Below are 14,130 nucleotides of genomic sequence, written 5' to 3' on the forward strand. Positions count from 1 at the left end.
CATCCAGCTCCACAACTTGTTATCTCAGATTCTCCAGCATCGACAGTTCTTACTATCTCTGTTACTTAAATGTCATCTGTGTTTGCCAGGAATTTGGGGAAACCTTAAATATTTCCCCAAAGCTCCACTCCAGATATTTGAACGTGTGAACCCAGGCTGAGAGTCCAGTGCAGTACTGAAGGAGTTTATGTCTTTAAGGTGAGACCTGAAACCAGAGCCCAGCTGGCTCTCTCTGTTGGAATCCCAGGTTAAATGTTTTAGTGAGACAACAAGATGTAGAGCTGAATGAACACAGCAGGCCAAGCAGCATCAGAGGAGCAGGAAAGCTGACGTTTCGGGTCTAGACCCTTCTTCAGAAAATGTTTTAGTTATTATTTAAATGCATAGAATCATGAGATTAAAACATTGAACACGTTGATTGATCCAACATTCACAAGTTGAAAATTTAAACAACACATGTTTGTATTTGTCAAAGGTCTTCAGGGAGAAGGATTAAAAGTTGGATAGATAAAGTTGAGGTCTAACTTGGCCATGATCTATTGAGATGGTGTAATAGGCTTGTGAGGGATGAGATGAGGTAAGGAAGGGGGATGGTGGTGAGTTTGAAAGTCTACTCTTGATCCTAGTTTCCTGATCACTGCATCTACAAGTATTTAGCAGCTACCTGAATTTACAAAGCAATTAGATCTTCAAAGAGGTGTATTGGCTGGATGGTTGGTCACAATGCAGAGTGACGAGTTATGCATTCTGACTGAGGTTACCATGAAGTACTTTCCTTCCTAACCTCTCTCATAACCTGAGGCATGGTGACCCTCAGGTTAAACCACCACCTCTCTCTAATCAGAGAGGAGCCCCATGGTCTGCTAGGACTATGTTGACTATTTTTTATACCTATCCAACTTGCCCCTCCTTTTGTAAGCAATATTGAGATGAATACAACTACCTATATAGCTGTGATTTCAAGCATTATCTGATAGATAACTTTACTGATGGAACAATTTTCCCAGAAACACTAGTTGCCTTTGAGGGGTCCATAACACTGAGAGAGTTTATTGAGAAAATTTACCCTCTGTGTGCCAAATGTGCCTGAAAACTCAGGTATGATGTATAGCTTTCTGGATTTTTGATCACGTGGATTTTCATAGAATCGCAGAACTCTACACTGCAGAAAGAGGCTGTTCTTTCTGTCAAGTCTGCACCGATCCTCTCTGAAGAGCATTCCATCCAAACCCAGCCCCCTCACCCTATCCCCATAACCTTGCATTTCCTATGGATAACCCAACTAACCTGCACATCTGTGGACACAATGGGGCAAGTTAGCATGGCTAATCCACATAACCTCTACATTTTTGAACTGTGGGAGGAAACTTGCACAGACACGGGGAAAATGTGCAACCTCCACACAGACAGTTGCCCAAGAATGGTTTTGAACCCAAGTCCCTGGCACTGTGAGGCAGCAGTGCTGACCACTGTGCCACCATGCTGTCCCAAATCTAATCCCTCAATTTGTCATGTCAAAAGTATTTCCTCCCTCACAATGAATTATGAAATCAGGGACTCATAGTGGTGCAGTGATAATATTGCCCAGAGGCTCCTAGTCTAGGGACATGGATTCAAATACCACCTCAGCTGTTGATATTGAAATTCAGTAATAAATCTGGAACTGAAAGCTAGTTTCTGATAGTGACCATGAGAACTAATACTGTTGTAAAAACTCATCTTTTTTAGTGAACAAGACACTTTTCACAGCAATGTCATTTTTATGGAAGGAAATCTATAGTAATGAATGAAATGGTTTCATGGAAGCTTGAGGATTGTCTTGTGGACCAGATGGATTTTCATAGCAGTAGGCCATTCGGGCCATCGAGCCTGCTCTGCCATTCAATATGATCATCCAAATCAATCCCCTGTTCCCGCTTTCTCCCCATACCGTCCGATCCCTTTAGCCTCAAGAACTATATCCAACTCTTCCTCTGGCAGGCTTCCCATTCTCTGGATGAAGACGTTTCTCCTCATCACAGTCCCAACTCTGTATTATTAGACTGTAACAATTGACAGTGGTTACATGGATGAGAATTCAAGCAAGCTTTTTTAATTGCAGATTTTTTAAAAAATTAACTTTCAACATCTGTTCATACCCATATCCCCTAAACCATTCACCTGGGCTTCTACATTACTTGTCCAGTACTAATACCAGTATACTCCTGCCTCCCTTATAAAGGTTCATGTGATTGATCAATGTATTGTTTCTCCAGTAGGAGTTTAGTTTTCATGCTCATTCTTACAAGTAGGATAGCTTCTTTTTCTTTCCAAAAGAGCTGATATTACTGTGATAGTTTGTTACTGCAGGAAGAGGCGCATGTTTAAGTCGCTGTAATAACTCAGGAAGCCTGACTGGAAAAGAATGTCATTTGTTGTTGAGACTGATGGCATACATAGGCTCATCCCAGCCCAGAAAAGACAGTTCTGCAGAACCATCCCTGGGTCTGCTTCATTCTTTTCACATATATATTTATTCAGAAGTGCTCCTACATGCAACTGAGTTTTTTTCTCTCCATCACCAAATTACCGTTTTTTTTTGTTTTTAGCTACTAACCTCCAGCAGGGAATCACCCCTAAATCATCCGATGGATAGTTAGCCCATTAAAGACAATACAAATTATCAAGAGTGAGGGAGAGTTGGAAGGGGTTTGGTCTGGCTTATATTTTTTAAACAATCTGCTCAGATGGTTTACAACACACCTCTGGACCAGGTGGGACTTGAACCCAGCTCTCCTGGCTCAGAGGTAGAGACAGTACCACTGCACCACGACAGAGCTCTACGTTGGCTTTATAATATATTTTCTAATCATCCCATTTAGAGACATTATCGCATATCTTTGGAGCAGGTGGGACTTTAATTTGGGCCTCCTAATTCAGAGGTAGGTACACTACCACCATGAGATCTTCACCAGGGTCTGCAGAAGCAAGCCATTCAGCCCATCGAATCCACACTGACCTTCTGAAGAGCATCCCACCCAGACCCACCCCATCTCCATTACCTGCATATCCCATGGCTAACCCACCTAGCCTGCATATCCCTGGACCCTATGGGCAATTTCCTATGGCCAATCCACCCTAACCTGCACATCTTTGGACTGTGGGAGGGAGCCAGAACACCCAGAGGAAACCCATACAGACACAGGGAGAATGTGCAAACTCCACACAGACAGTCGCAAAGAGGCTGGAATCAAATCTGGGTCCCTAACGCTGTGAGGCAGCTGTGCTAACCACTGAGCCCCCGTACCGCCCCCATATCTTTTCCTCTCAATACCTTTTGGAGTTGAATTTTGTCAAAGGTTGCCATGATTGCTTTGGGAGTGGGAGTGTTTTTAATAATTTATCTGTCCATTTAGAGCTAAAAATAATATTTGTTAATCAATTATTAATATTAGATGTTGGTATTTTCAAACAAGGGTCTCCATTGCACTCATCGCTTAGCTGTCTGCTCAGGTGGGAAATGTTGGCCATGTACACTTCAATGTGGACAGCTATCAGCCCAGGCTGTGTCTGTTGCTTTCTCTACCCCGATGAAGACATCTGAGAGCGAGCCATTGTTTCTGCCCCAGTGACATCTGTTCTTCATTAAACGGTCCCTGGACACAATGATTGCAAGCTTCGCAGATGTCAATCTCCTATTTCCATGGTGCATTGTGAGCAGCTGTTCGCTTCACCTCAGCTTTCTCCACAGAAACAGATGGGAAGCAAGAAACTAATCTGAGGCAACATGTCCATTTTCAGGCAGCAAATTCTCACTGCTAACATGGTTACTTTAAATGTTTTGAGGCATCACTCTTTAGATATTATCTTCTTTCTTACATTTATAGTTCGTACAGGACGCAATTGACATTTTTCTTTCCCTTTTCTCTTCCTTTCAATGACAGGGGAAGTTATTGAGAGATCATTGGTTGTCAAGGAGATTTCACGGTGCAGGCAATTGTTTGCAGGCCCTTTTCTTCATTTATTACCAGCCCCCTCTGTCAGAATGGAGGATCAAGGCCTAGTCAGAACACAGACCAGTCTCTGAATTTCAGCGTAAATGGTGAGTGAGTTTTACTAGCTATTCATAGACTTCCTGTGAACTTTCAAATGTCAAAATATGGGTCTTCTTTATGTTTTCAATGGCCCGAGCAACCCCATCATCAAACCTACATTTCATCCTATGTGTAAAACGACATTGAAAATTTGAAATGATCAATTAGTGGCTAACCCTCTCAGTTATTAATCGTCCTATATAACAAATACAGTTTGTGTCTACTCAAGAGGCCATCTATTTCTTTCCGAAATAAGATATATTCTGCATGTTAATCGTCGATGGCTGTCATACAAGAAGGTGAAGTTGCTATAGTTTCACCAACCATAGAGCTGCTATCTCATGAGAGAGAACACTCTGCATAACAAATCAGCCAACCCGCCAACTGGGCTAACCAACCCTTTACCTTGTTTTGCCCTATGAGCCTGCTCCACCGTTTAAAAGAATCATCTGAATGAATGCTTCTACCTACAATATCCCCATAACCCTTTACACCATTGGTGTTCAGAAATCTATCAATCTCTCTTTTAAACAAACTCAAAGACTAAACTTTTGCCTCTATGCTAGTGAATTTCAAGGATTCACACCCCTTTGAGCAAAAATAGTTCCCTTCATGTCAGTGACATCCCCCTTATGTTTAAATTGTTCTCCCCGGTTCGAGACTCTTCAACAAGAGCAAACTCTTCTCCAGCATCTGCTCTGTCTATCTTTTTATGTTTTATTTTAGGTTTCAATGAGATCACCTTTCGTTCTATGAAACTCTAGAGAATACCAGTTTACCCAATCTCTCTTCATAGGCCAGTCACCCCATCCTGGGAACAAGTCCAGTGAACTTTCGTTGTACTCCCTCATATATAATATGCATACACAATGTAACTTGTACCTGATTGCTATCATGCAATCAACTACAATTTACTTCGGGTAAGAGCTTCTTCTCATTGGGCTACCCAGTAGTTTTCCTCACTCGCACTAGACAAACCAATGCAATACGTTTGAAGAACAGGAAGGCTAGGTTGAAAGCCCACCTGCTCCAAAGGTGCATAATAGCATCTCCAAACAGGTGGATTAGAAAGTATGTGGAACTAGTGCAGGTGTGATGGGTTGAATGGCCTTCTTCCACACTGTAACAATTCTGTGGTAGGAGATGGGGTTAGGGGGTGGAGTGGACAGGGCACAAGAGAGGGGAAGGAGGCTTCCCCCTTGGAAGTTGGTTTGGTTCTTGATGGAGGTGTAACAGGGGTTAAAACAGGATTTAAACATGAAAGAGAGGAGTTGTTGAAATGTCAGGCTTTCTGCTAAAACAAACCGAACACCAAACTTTTCATTGGGTCTTTGTTGCATCAGGCGTCAGCGAACATTCCATTGTGTCCCACCCATAAGACAACAAAGAGAAACCAAGAGAATTTAAGTGGGCCAGGCAGCATCAGAGGAGCAGGAAAAGCTGACGTTTTGGGTTGGGACCCTTCTTCAGAAAATGAAGGAGGTTCCTGACCCGAAACATCAGCTTTCCTGCTCCTCTGATGCTGCCCAGCCTGCTGTGTTCCTCCAGCTCCACACTCTGTTATCTCTGACTCCAGCATCGGCAGTTCTTACTATCTCAGAATTTAAGTGGGCTTGGTGGCCCAGTGGTTAGCATTGCTGTCTTGCAGCATTGGCTTTGAAATGTCCTCTTTGTTTAGTTTGCAATTTTGTAACATTGAGAAAACTGGAATTAGTGGAAGCAGCAGATTCTTCCAAATGACATTGAGGTGCCAGTGTAAATTTACATCTTCAAGCCCTAAAGATGGCTTTGAAGCCTTTGCTATTCTCACTCAGATGTGAGAATGCTGTCACTGAGCCATGTTGATGCTATGAGCTGTTTGTAAAAATGGGATTCAGCCCCACGAAAGATGGGATGAGATGCGTCTTTTTTTTATCCGCCACCCGAGCTCTTAAAAGCTGAAACCTCCAGAAGCTCTAGTCTACTGCGTCACTCACCACTAGTTCTAGAACTCGGGGGTCATAGTTTAAAAATGAGGCATCACCCTTTTAAGACAGAGATGAGGATTTGTTTTCCTTGGAATTCCCTTCCTCAAAAGGCAGTGAATGCAGAATCTTTAAAATATTTTTAATACAGAGGTAGGTAGATTGTTGATGACCAAAGGTGTGAAAGATTATTGAGGATATGCAGGAATGTAGAGTTGAGGTTAGGATCAGATCAACCATAATCTTATTGAGCAGGCGGAGCAGGCTCGAAGGGCCGAATGGCCTACTCTTGTTCCTTATTCATTTGTTCACCCACAATTTAGTTTCTTTGGTTGCTTTCCTCTCAACCCATCTCTCCCATCTCTCTGCTGAACCTGTTGGTTCCTTGCTGAGCTTTGGCTAAATGAGTGAGTTTCATCCAAATAGGGATAACTAAGGCAGACTGCAATGAGCTTTAGAACAAACATTTTTACATGGTGATTGGGTTAGGATCTGGAATGCCCTGAGTATGTGGGGTAGGCAGACTTGATCATAACTTTCAAAAAGGAGTTGCATAAGCACCTGAAGAGAGAGTTATTTGGAGGCCACAAGGAAAAGGGAAGAGTGTGGCATGAGCTCCATAGCCTTTAAGGTTATTGAAACACACAATTCTTCAGGCACTTCACAGCAGAGATGCAAAAAGGTTGGTTCCCCTTGTGAGAGAGTCTAGGACCAAAAGGCATACTCTCAGAGTAAGGGACTGTGTGTAAAAGACAGAGATGAAGAGGTTTTTTCTCTATCAGAGGGTAATTAATTAATGGAATTTTTTATTGCAGAGGGCTATAGACCCTGGGTCATTAAGTATATTCAAGGCTGAAATAGAAATCGGGAAGGGAATCAAGGGTTATGGGGAAAAGGCAAGAAAGTGGAGTTCAGGATTATCAGTGATCTCACTGAATGAGAGAATAGAATAGAAACGTGGACTGAATGGCCCTCTCTTGTGTTGTATCCTCCAATTTTGTTTCATTCTATGGCACCTGGGATGTGGGTATTTCAGAATCTGTTCTGAAGAAGGGTCACTGGCCCTGAAATGTTAACTCTGATTTCACCCCACATATGCTGCCAGACCTGCTGAGCTTTTCTCACTGATTTCTGTTTTTGTTTGTGATCCAATGGTATTGATGCTAAACTGGCTCAGCAGAGCTAACCTCCACTGATGGGGCCTCAATACAAGCACCTTCCCCGTTTGTGGGGAGATGTACACAATGACCATGGAACAATAGAAAATAGGAGCAGGAGTAGGCCATTCGGCCCTTTGAGCCTGCTGCACCATTCAATAGGACCATGGCAAACCATCCAACTCCTACTGAGGCGCGTGCCCTTGTAGGGACTAAATGGCAGATTAATCTCCTTCATGTTGCAAGTGAGCTATCACTTAGCTTCATGGATTTGTACTCATTACAAAAATAGAGAGCAACATGGTATTTAAATACTGACAGTGAGGTGGAAGGGAATCGAGAAGGTAACTTCTTTCCATTGACTCATTTCAACACCTCAAGTGAGTCCTGTGTACCTTTTGCTGTTTGACTGTACCTTCTACATTGTATGAAGGATTAACTTGTGTCTTACCTTATGGTCTTGGCCTCACATCAGGCTGCAAACAGTACGGAGCGAGGTGCAGCCTGCCTCACGAGGCTTTCCCCAGTGGTGTGGCGCTTTCCTCACTCGACTTTGAAAGGATGGGGCGGAGGGAATCAAGGTTGTCAACAGGTGAGATCGCATTGAGAAACACCATTATCTGTAACCCTGCTCAGCATAGCCAATCAGGGAGTTAACTCCTGTTTTGTTTTGGTACCTTTTCTTTTTCTCTGGCCCCACTGCTCCTCTTTCGTTTGAACCATGTTCTCTGTCGCTTCCTCATCCACCACCGGATCAAGTGTTTCACTGAGTTAACAGACCTGGTGGGTCAGCTGCCCCTAGGATCATGATGGACAATTGAGACTACCTAGCCTAGCACATTTTTTTTTGAGCAAGCCTCATAGCTTCCTTGGACACTTCACCTTAAAATGCATTGCCGAGATCAGCACCTCTCTGTATCAAGTAATTTCTTTTTTAGCGAATGCTTCTCAAGCCAGTTTCTGTCATGGGAGCCAAATCACTTGACCACAAACTGTATATTGCTTCAATCTTGCCTCGTTCTCATAATTTGTAATATTTTGTTTGAAAGTAAGGATCAAACCTATTTTTATTAGTTTACGGGATGTGGGGTGTTTGTGGCTAGGCCAGTATTTATTGCTCATCTCTAACTGACCAGTTAAGAGTCACACAGATTGCAGATGGTCTGGAGTCACATGGAGACCAAACTAGGTAAGAATGGCAGATTTCCTTCCCTATGAATATTGATGAGCCAGATAGGTCTTCATGACAATCAATAATGGTTACATGGTCACTGTTAGACTAGCTTTTTTAAATTACAGATTTTTATTGAGTTCACATTTCTCCATCTGCGATAGTAGGATTTGAGCTTACATTCCCAGAACATTAGCCTGAGCCTTTGGATTACGAGTTCAGTGACAAAACCACAGATTAAACATTAGATTATAAAACTAACTATTAATTAAATGAACTTTGATTTCCATTTGATTTATTTTGTTCTTATTATTGTCTGAAGCTTGGCAACGTTGTGTAGCTGTATGCTACCTTTGTTCATGTGGTACAAAACTTGACTTTCTTTTTATATCTGTCATGTTCCTTTAGGACATCAAAGGCCAGTACTGGACCGATGATGATTCTGATGGAGACAATGATTCTGACGAATTTCCTTATGGTGTGCAGGTAAGCAATAAGTAGATATTGCTCACTAAGAGCCTGTATTGCATTGTCATTAAGTTTGAAGATGGACAATACTGTATTCCCATAGGGCAGCTAATATATTGAACACATTACCTTTTGCAGAACCATCAATCCAAATGCTGAAGAGCCACTCGACACATGGATGGGGAAGTTTGGGGATATCCATAGGCCTTGAAATTCCTCACTCGAAAGGGTTGTCAAAGATAGCTCAAAAGCCATTTTCAGAACGGAATTGGATATATCCTAAAAGGAACAGTTAATAGGGCTGTGGGGAAATATTGGGTTAAAGGGACTAATTTTTTGCTCTCTTGAAGGGCAAACGAAAACAAAGGTGGCCAAATAGCTTCCTCCTAAACTGTGTAATTTTGTGACTCTGTAGGCAGCTGCCAATTTTATCAACTTAAACTGCACAATGACCCAAAACCTGTCATTAATAAGATAAGGAAATCAGATATTAAAGTTAAGAGCGTTTAAGTGAGAAGAGGTATTTAAAGAGATGAACTTTGAGAAGATTTTAAAGGTAGAGAGGAAGGGACAGATTGGTTGATAAAGTGAGTTCCAGAGAGTACATTCAAGGCAACTGGAGTGAAACAAGTGCTTGGGGAAGGATTGAAGGTTATAGTGCGGTTGAAGATTGGCAATGCCATAGCCCCACTGAATATCTGGTACGTGGGGCATATTGACACTCTTCTATTGAACAGTTACTGTGTAGTGTACATTATCAGGGAAGAAAAATGAAGAAGTGAATCAATGAAATGAGATTCAGGGTACGTGGTAATGGTTTGATTTAGGTTAGGATGCAGAAGTCTTGCCTTTAACATGATTATGATCATTGCACTCGGACGATAGTGAGGGTACTTAACAGTAGAGCAGCCTTTTCTTTTCCCTGTTACAGCTCCTTTACAGTTTCAACATGCCAATTGAATCATTATGCTTGTGTCCTTTTGACAAATAAACAAAAATGATTTTGCCACAGATTCTTGTGTAAAGACTAGACTTCTGAGTAAACAAAAATTGTGAATTAATTTGGCTTGTTAGATTTCTGTTCACTTGTTTTATTTAAGAAAAGGTATCTTAAAGCTTCATGGACCAAGGAACATGAAGGGTACTTTTCTTCGCAAATGCCCTTGACGTTAATCACAAAAAAAAGCAGCAATCAAATAACTGGAAACACATCACAAGTCTCTTGCAAAATAGTGACAACATTTGTGGCGCCAAACTCAGAAGGATTAACCTTTCCCAAACTCTCTCCTCATAACTAATAATTCTGAAGGATGAACATTGTGGTTAGCACTGCTGCCTCACAGCGCCAGGGACCTGGGTTCAATTCTACCCTCGGGCGACTGTCTGTGTGCAGTTTGCACATTCTCCCCGTGTCTGCGTGGGTTTCCTCCGGGTGCTCCGGTTTCCTCCCACAGTCCAAAGACGTGCAGGGTAGTTGGATTGGCCATGGAAAATTGCCCGTAGTGTTCAGGGATGCGTAGATTAGGTGGGTCATTAGGGGATGGGTCTGGTTGGGATGCTCTGAGGGTCAGTGTGGACTTGTTGGGCCGAAGGGCCTGTTTCCACACTGTAAGGATTCTATGATGATGATGATTCAAATGCTTCCTTCTTTGAATTGTTCATGATGTTTCATTTGATGACAATTGATGTAGAAACCTTTGGAGCAAGGCTCATCAGTCAGTGCTACTTAGAAGGGCTATGTTCACTGCAGTAGGTATTTCATTTTGTGATAACTTGATAAGAACAACAAGGAGTCTGGTTTCCATTAAGTAGAGGTGAAACCAGGGCCGTACAAAAGACAGTTGATTGCTCTGTGTCAAACTCAGCAATTACAGCCAACGTGTCATTAGGTTTACTCTGAAATGGTGTTTTAATGTCAGGTACAAATGGACAGATTTTACTAATGAACTTAAAGAAAATTGGAAGCAAGTGAAAGAAAAAAACTGATCAAAACTCCATCTCACATGCTACATTACACATGCTGTAGCAGTCTTTCATAACTATTGCAGCACATGATTCTTTGACTTATGCCAACATTTCAACGAGTCATGGTTTACTGGTATACTCTGAAGGGTGTGCAGTCAGCATAACCAATCCCTAGTGTCTACCCACAAATTTTTTAGAGCAATTCCGAACTTGACTGTTCTGAATCTGACATTGGTGGGCTTGATTTACTATCAGCTAGGATCAAGTTCAACTGTTACCTCCTTGTGAATAAATTGTTTTTACTTGCCAGTCTTCATCTTTGTTGCTGCTGGTCACTGCCACAGTGCCATTAGCTAGCTAGCTCCCATTAGCTCTTCAGATTGTGAACAACTTACTTCTGTTCTGGTGCCTGCATTTTATCCATATGAATACATTGCCAAATTAATCTGTCTATAATATGTAGACAAATTTAATCATTTTCATCATCTCTCGGTGGGAAGGTAATTTGTGAGCAAGGTTGACATCTCCCCAGTTTGTTATCTTACGTCTGAGTCCAAGTAAAAAATGAATATCCTTGGATTCTTATGGTGCAGTGGTATTGTCCATACCCCTAGGCCAGGAGAGACAAGTTCAAGTTCCTCCTGCTCCAAAGATTTTTTAAATGTCTGTAAACAGAAAATATCTGCCCAGAGGAAGTTCTTGCATTGATGTTCTGGGGTTGAGATGTTTGATTTACAAGAACTGGAATAGAAATGCTTGGGGTATTATGGTGCAGTAAGAGGCTCCTACCTCTGGCCCATGAGGGTTGGGTTCAAGTCCAACTTGCTACACATCTGAAATTGTGTTTAAAAATTCCTCCCAAGGAAGTCTTGAGAATGAGCTCAGATCCAAAATGGCATCCTGTGACAGTTATCACGCCATCATTATCTTTTGAAATTGTGAGTATCAAAACTGGGTCCTTTCTTTCGCAACCTGCCAAAACCATCTGAACAGCCATCATATTTTCCATAAGCTACTGGCCTCTTTTTATCGAAATTCAGTTGAACTAACCCCAATTTTACCACTGTAATTATGGCAAAACCATCAGTGCTCACTGCAATTATCCTGTGAAGAGATAGCAAAAATGGGCTTTCCACTTATTCAGTTAAACATGGAAAAATAAATTTAGTATCAGTGATTTTACCTCAATTTTTCAATCAATTGTGCTCTTGAAGTCCCCCACACACTTTAGAAACTTTAGAAATCACCTAAACTGACTGGAACTTCCCTCTTCTCACTGTAATATTACCATTAACCTTTCCTTGTGAAGTTATGTCTTGTTAATGAGGTGTAACTGAGTTTTTAAATCTATTAAGCTATAATGATTATTAGAGAATCTCTTAAGCCCTGAAAATCTAATTTTAGATTTGTACAAAGACTATATTCTGTATTATGATAAATCCATGGGTTTTTTTTAACCTCAATTCTTTTTAGGAATCTGTTTGCTTATGATATTTCGACCTCTCATATGTATGTCTCCACCTTTATTCTACCGTCTGTAAAATTTATAAAATATGAAGGATAGTTAAGCTGTTTTACTTCCGGGATTGTTACCTACGAGAACAACTTTTTATCTTGCATGATGACATACATGTTGCTGGATGCCTGGAGATTCTTTGACTAAGCAGCCAATCCAAATTAACTCTGGGAAATGGGAAATCCACATCTCAGAGATAATTAGGATATTGGGCAGCTTTCTTTGTTGTCATCCATAAGTGCTTTCCATCCCAGTGCTGATTTAAAGATTAATAACACAGATTTTTCAAACAAAATTAAATATAGAAAAGACAACGGATATTGAGATTCATCACTATTCTTCACAGTGTCTTGATTAGGGGCAGCACAGCGTCTTGCACTGCACCCTTGCAGCACCAGGGACCCAGGTTCGATTCCACCCTCGGGCATTTTCTGTGTGGAGTTTGCACATTCTCCCCGTGTCTGTGTGGTTTTCCTCCCACAGTCCAACAATGTGTAAGATAGTTGGATTGGCTATGCAAAATTGCCTGTCCCGGGATGTGTGGATTAGCCATGGGAAATGCAGGTTTACAGGGATACTGTTGGGGGGGAGGTTTGGCAATGGTCTTCAGAGAGTCAGGATGGGCCAAATGGCCTCCTTCCACACTGTAGGGATTCTATTTACTTCTGGTTACTCATTTACTGATTGTTAAACATTACAAGCATTGGTGTAGGAATACAGAATTTGCAGACAGAAATGTCCTTTTACTTTCAAAAGACACATAAAATTTATTAATATTGAAAGGACTAAAGCACACATCCGTTTGTTGAGAAGCCTGGGGACTTTTGGATGTATTAAGAGATGCTATTTCTGGATCAACGTGGATTTCAGCCAATGTATTGTTGCTGGCTTTGGCAGAAATCTCAATTTGTTTTCCGATCGCCCTATTTTGAAGTCTGTCGCTCTGGTTGAAAGCAAGTTGCAGTATCAGCAAAGTTGAGTCCAAAGCTGTGGTTCACCAAGAATAGGGCTCAAATTCCCAAATTTTGACCTCCCGATTGATTTGATTTGATTTCGGTGTCATCTTAGATCCTGGGAATGTACCCTGAGTATATGTAACTTTACAAATGGGAGAATAAAATTGTTGCTAATTATTGCAGAAAAATAGCTGGTGCCTCTTAATGCACTATTTGATAATATCAGTGAAACTAAGAATGGAGTACAAACTATTGCCATCACAGATTTTAGCCTGTTAGATATTAGTATTGTTCCATGACTACTGCTTGAGTTTAAATAAAACGGCCAACTTGCCTCAGGCTTGTCAACATAGAAAGAAATGTCTTTCTAACACAAATTGTTACTTCAATCAAATTTTTGTCCAGTGCAGTAAAAGAAAATACAATTGGGGGAACATCTCAGGAGTTTTATATGGATAGTTTCAACAATTGACAAAAGTCAAACTGATTGCCTTGATCACTGTAATAAATGCAATTTAAATATGACATTGGAGACAACAAGGTGCAGGGCTGGATGAACACAGCAGGCCAAGCAGCATCATAGGAGCAGAGAGGCTGACGTTTCGGGCCTAGACCCTTCATCAGAAAAGGGGGAGGGGAAGGGGGTTTTGAAATAAATAGGGAGAGAGTGGGAGGCGGATAGAAGAGGGATAGAGGAGAGGATAGGTGGAGAGGAAACAAACAGGTCGAAGAGGCGGGGATGGGGCCAGGAAAGGTGAGTGTAGGTAGGGAGTTAGGAAGGGGATAGGTCAGTCCAGGGAGGACGGACAGGTCAAGGGGGCGGGATGAGGTTGGTCGGTAGGAGATGGAGGTGCGGCTTG

At 41.7% G+C, this 14,130-nt stretch overlaps 1 protein-coding gene across 1 annotated transcript in view; it reads left to right on the top strand.

The window, feature by feature from the left end:
• Window positions 1–14,130, top strand: part of LOC109932275 (protein mono-ADP-ribosyltransferase PARP6) — a 123,005-nt gene that overhangs the window by 15,538 nt on the left and 93,337 nt on the right. The window contains exons 2-4 of the mRNA XM_048617040.1: window positions 3,924–4,081; window positions 7,670–7,786; window positions 8,774–8,851. Of these exons, the coding sequence (XP_048472997.1) occupies window positions 4,079–4,081; window positions 7,670–7,786; window positions 8,774–8,851 (198 nt within the window). The 5' untranslated portion in view covers window positions 3,924–4,078. The remainder of the gene's footprint in view (window positions 1–3,923; window positions 4,082–7,669; window positions 7,787–8,773; window positions 8,852–14,130) is intronic.

Source organism: Rhincodon typus, chromosome 36 (assembly GCF_021869965.1).
Source record: "Rhincodon typus isolate 14 chromosome 36, sRhiTyp1.1, whole genome shotgun sequence".
NCBI classification, from domain to species: domain Eukaryota; kingdom Metazoa; phylum Chordata; class Chondrichthyes; order Orectolobiformes; family Rhincodontidae; genus Rhincodon; species Rhincodon typus.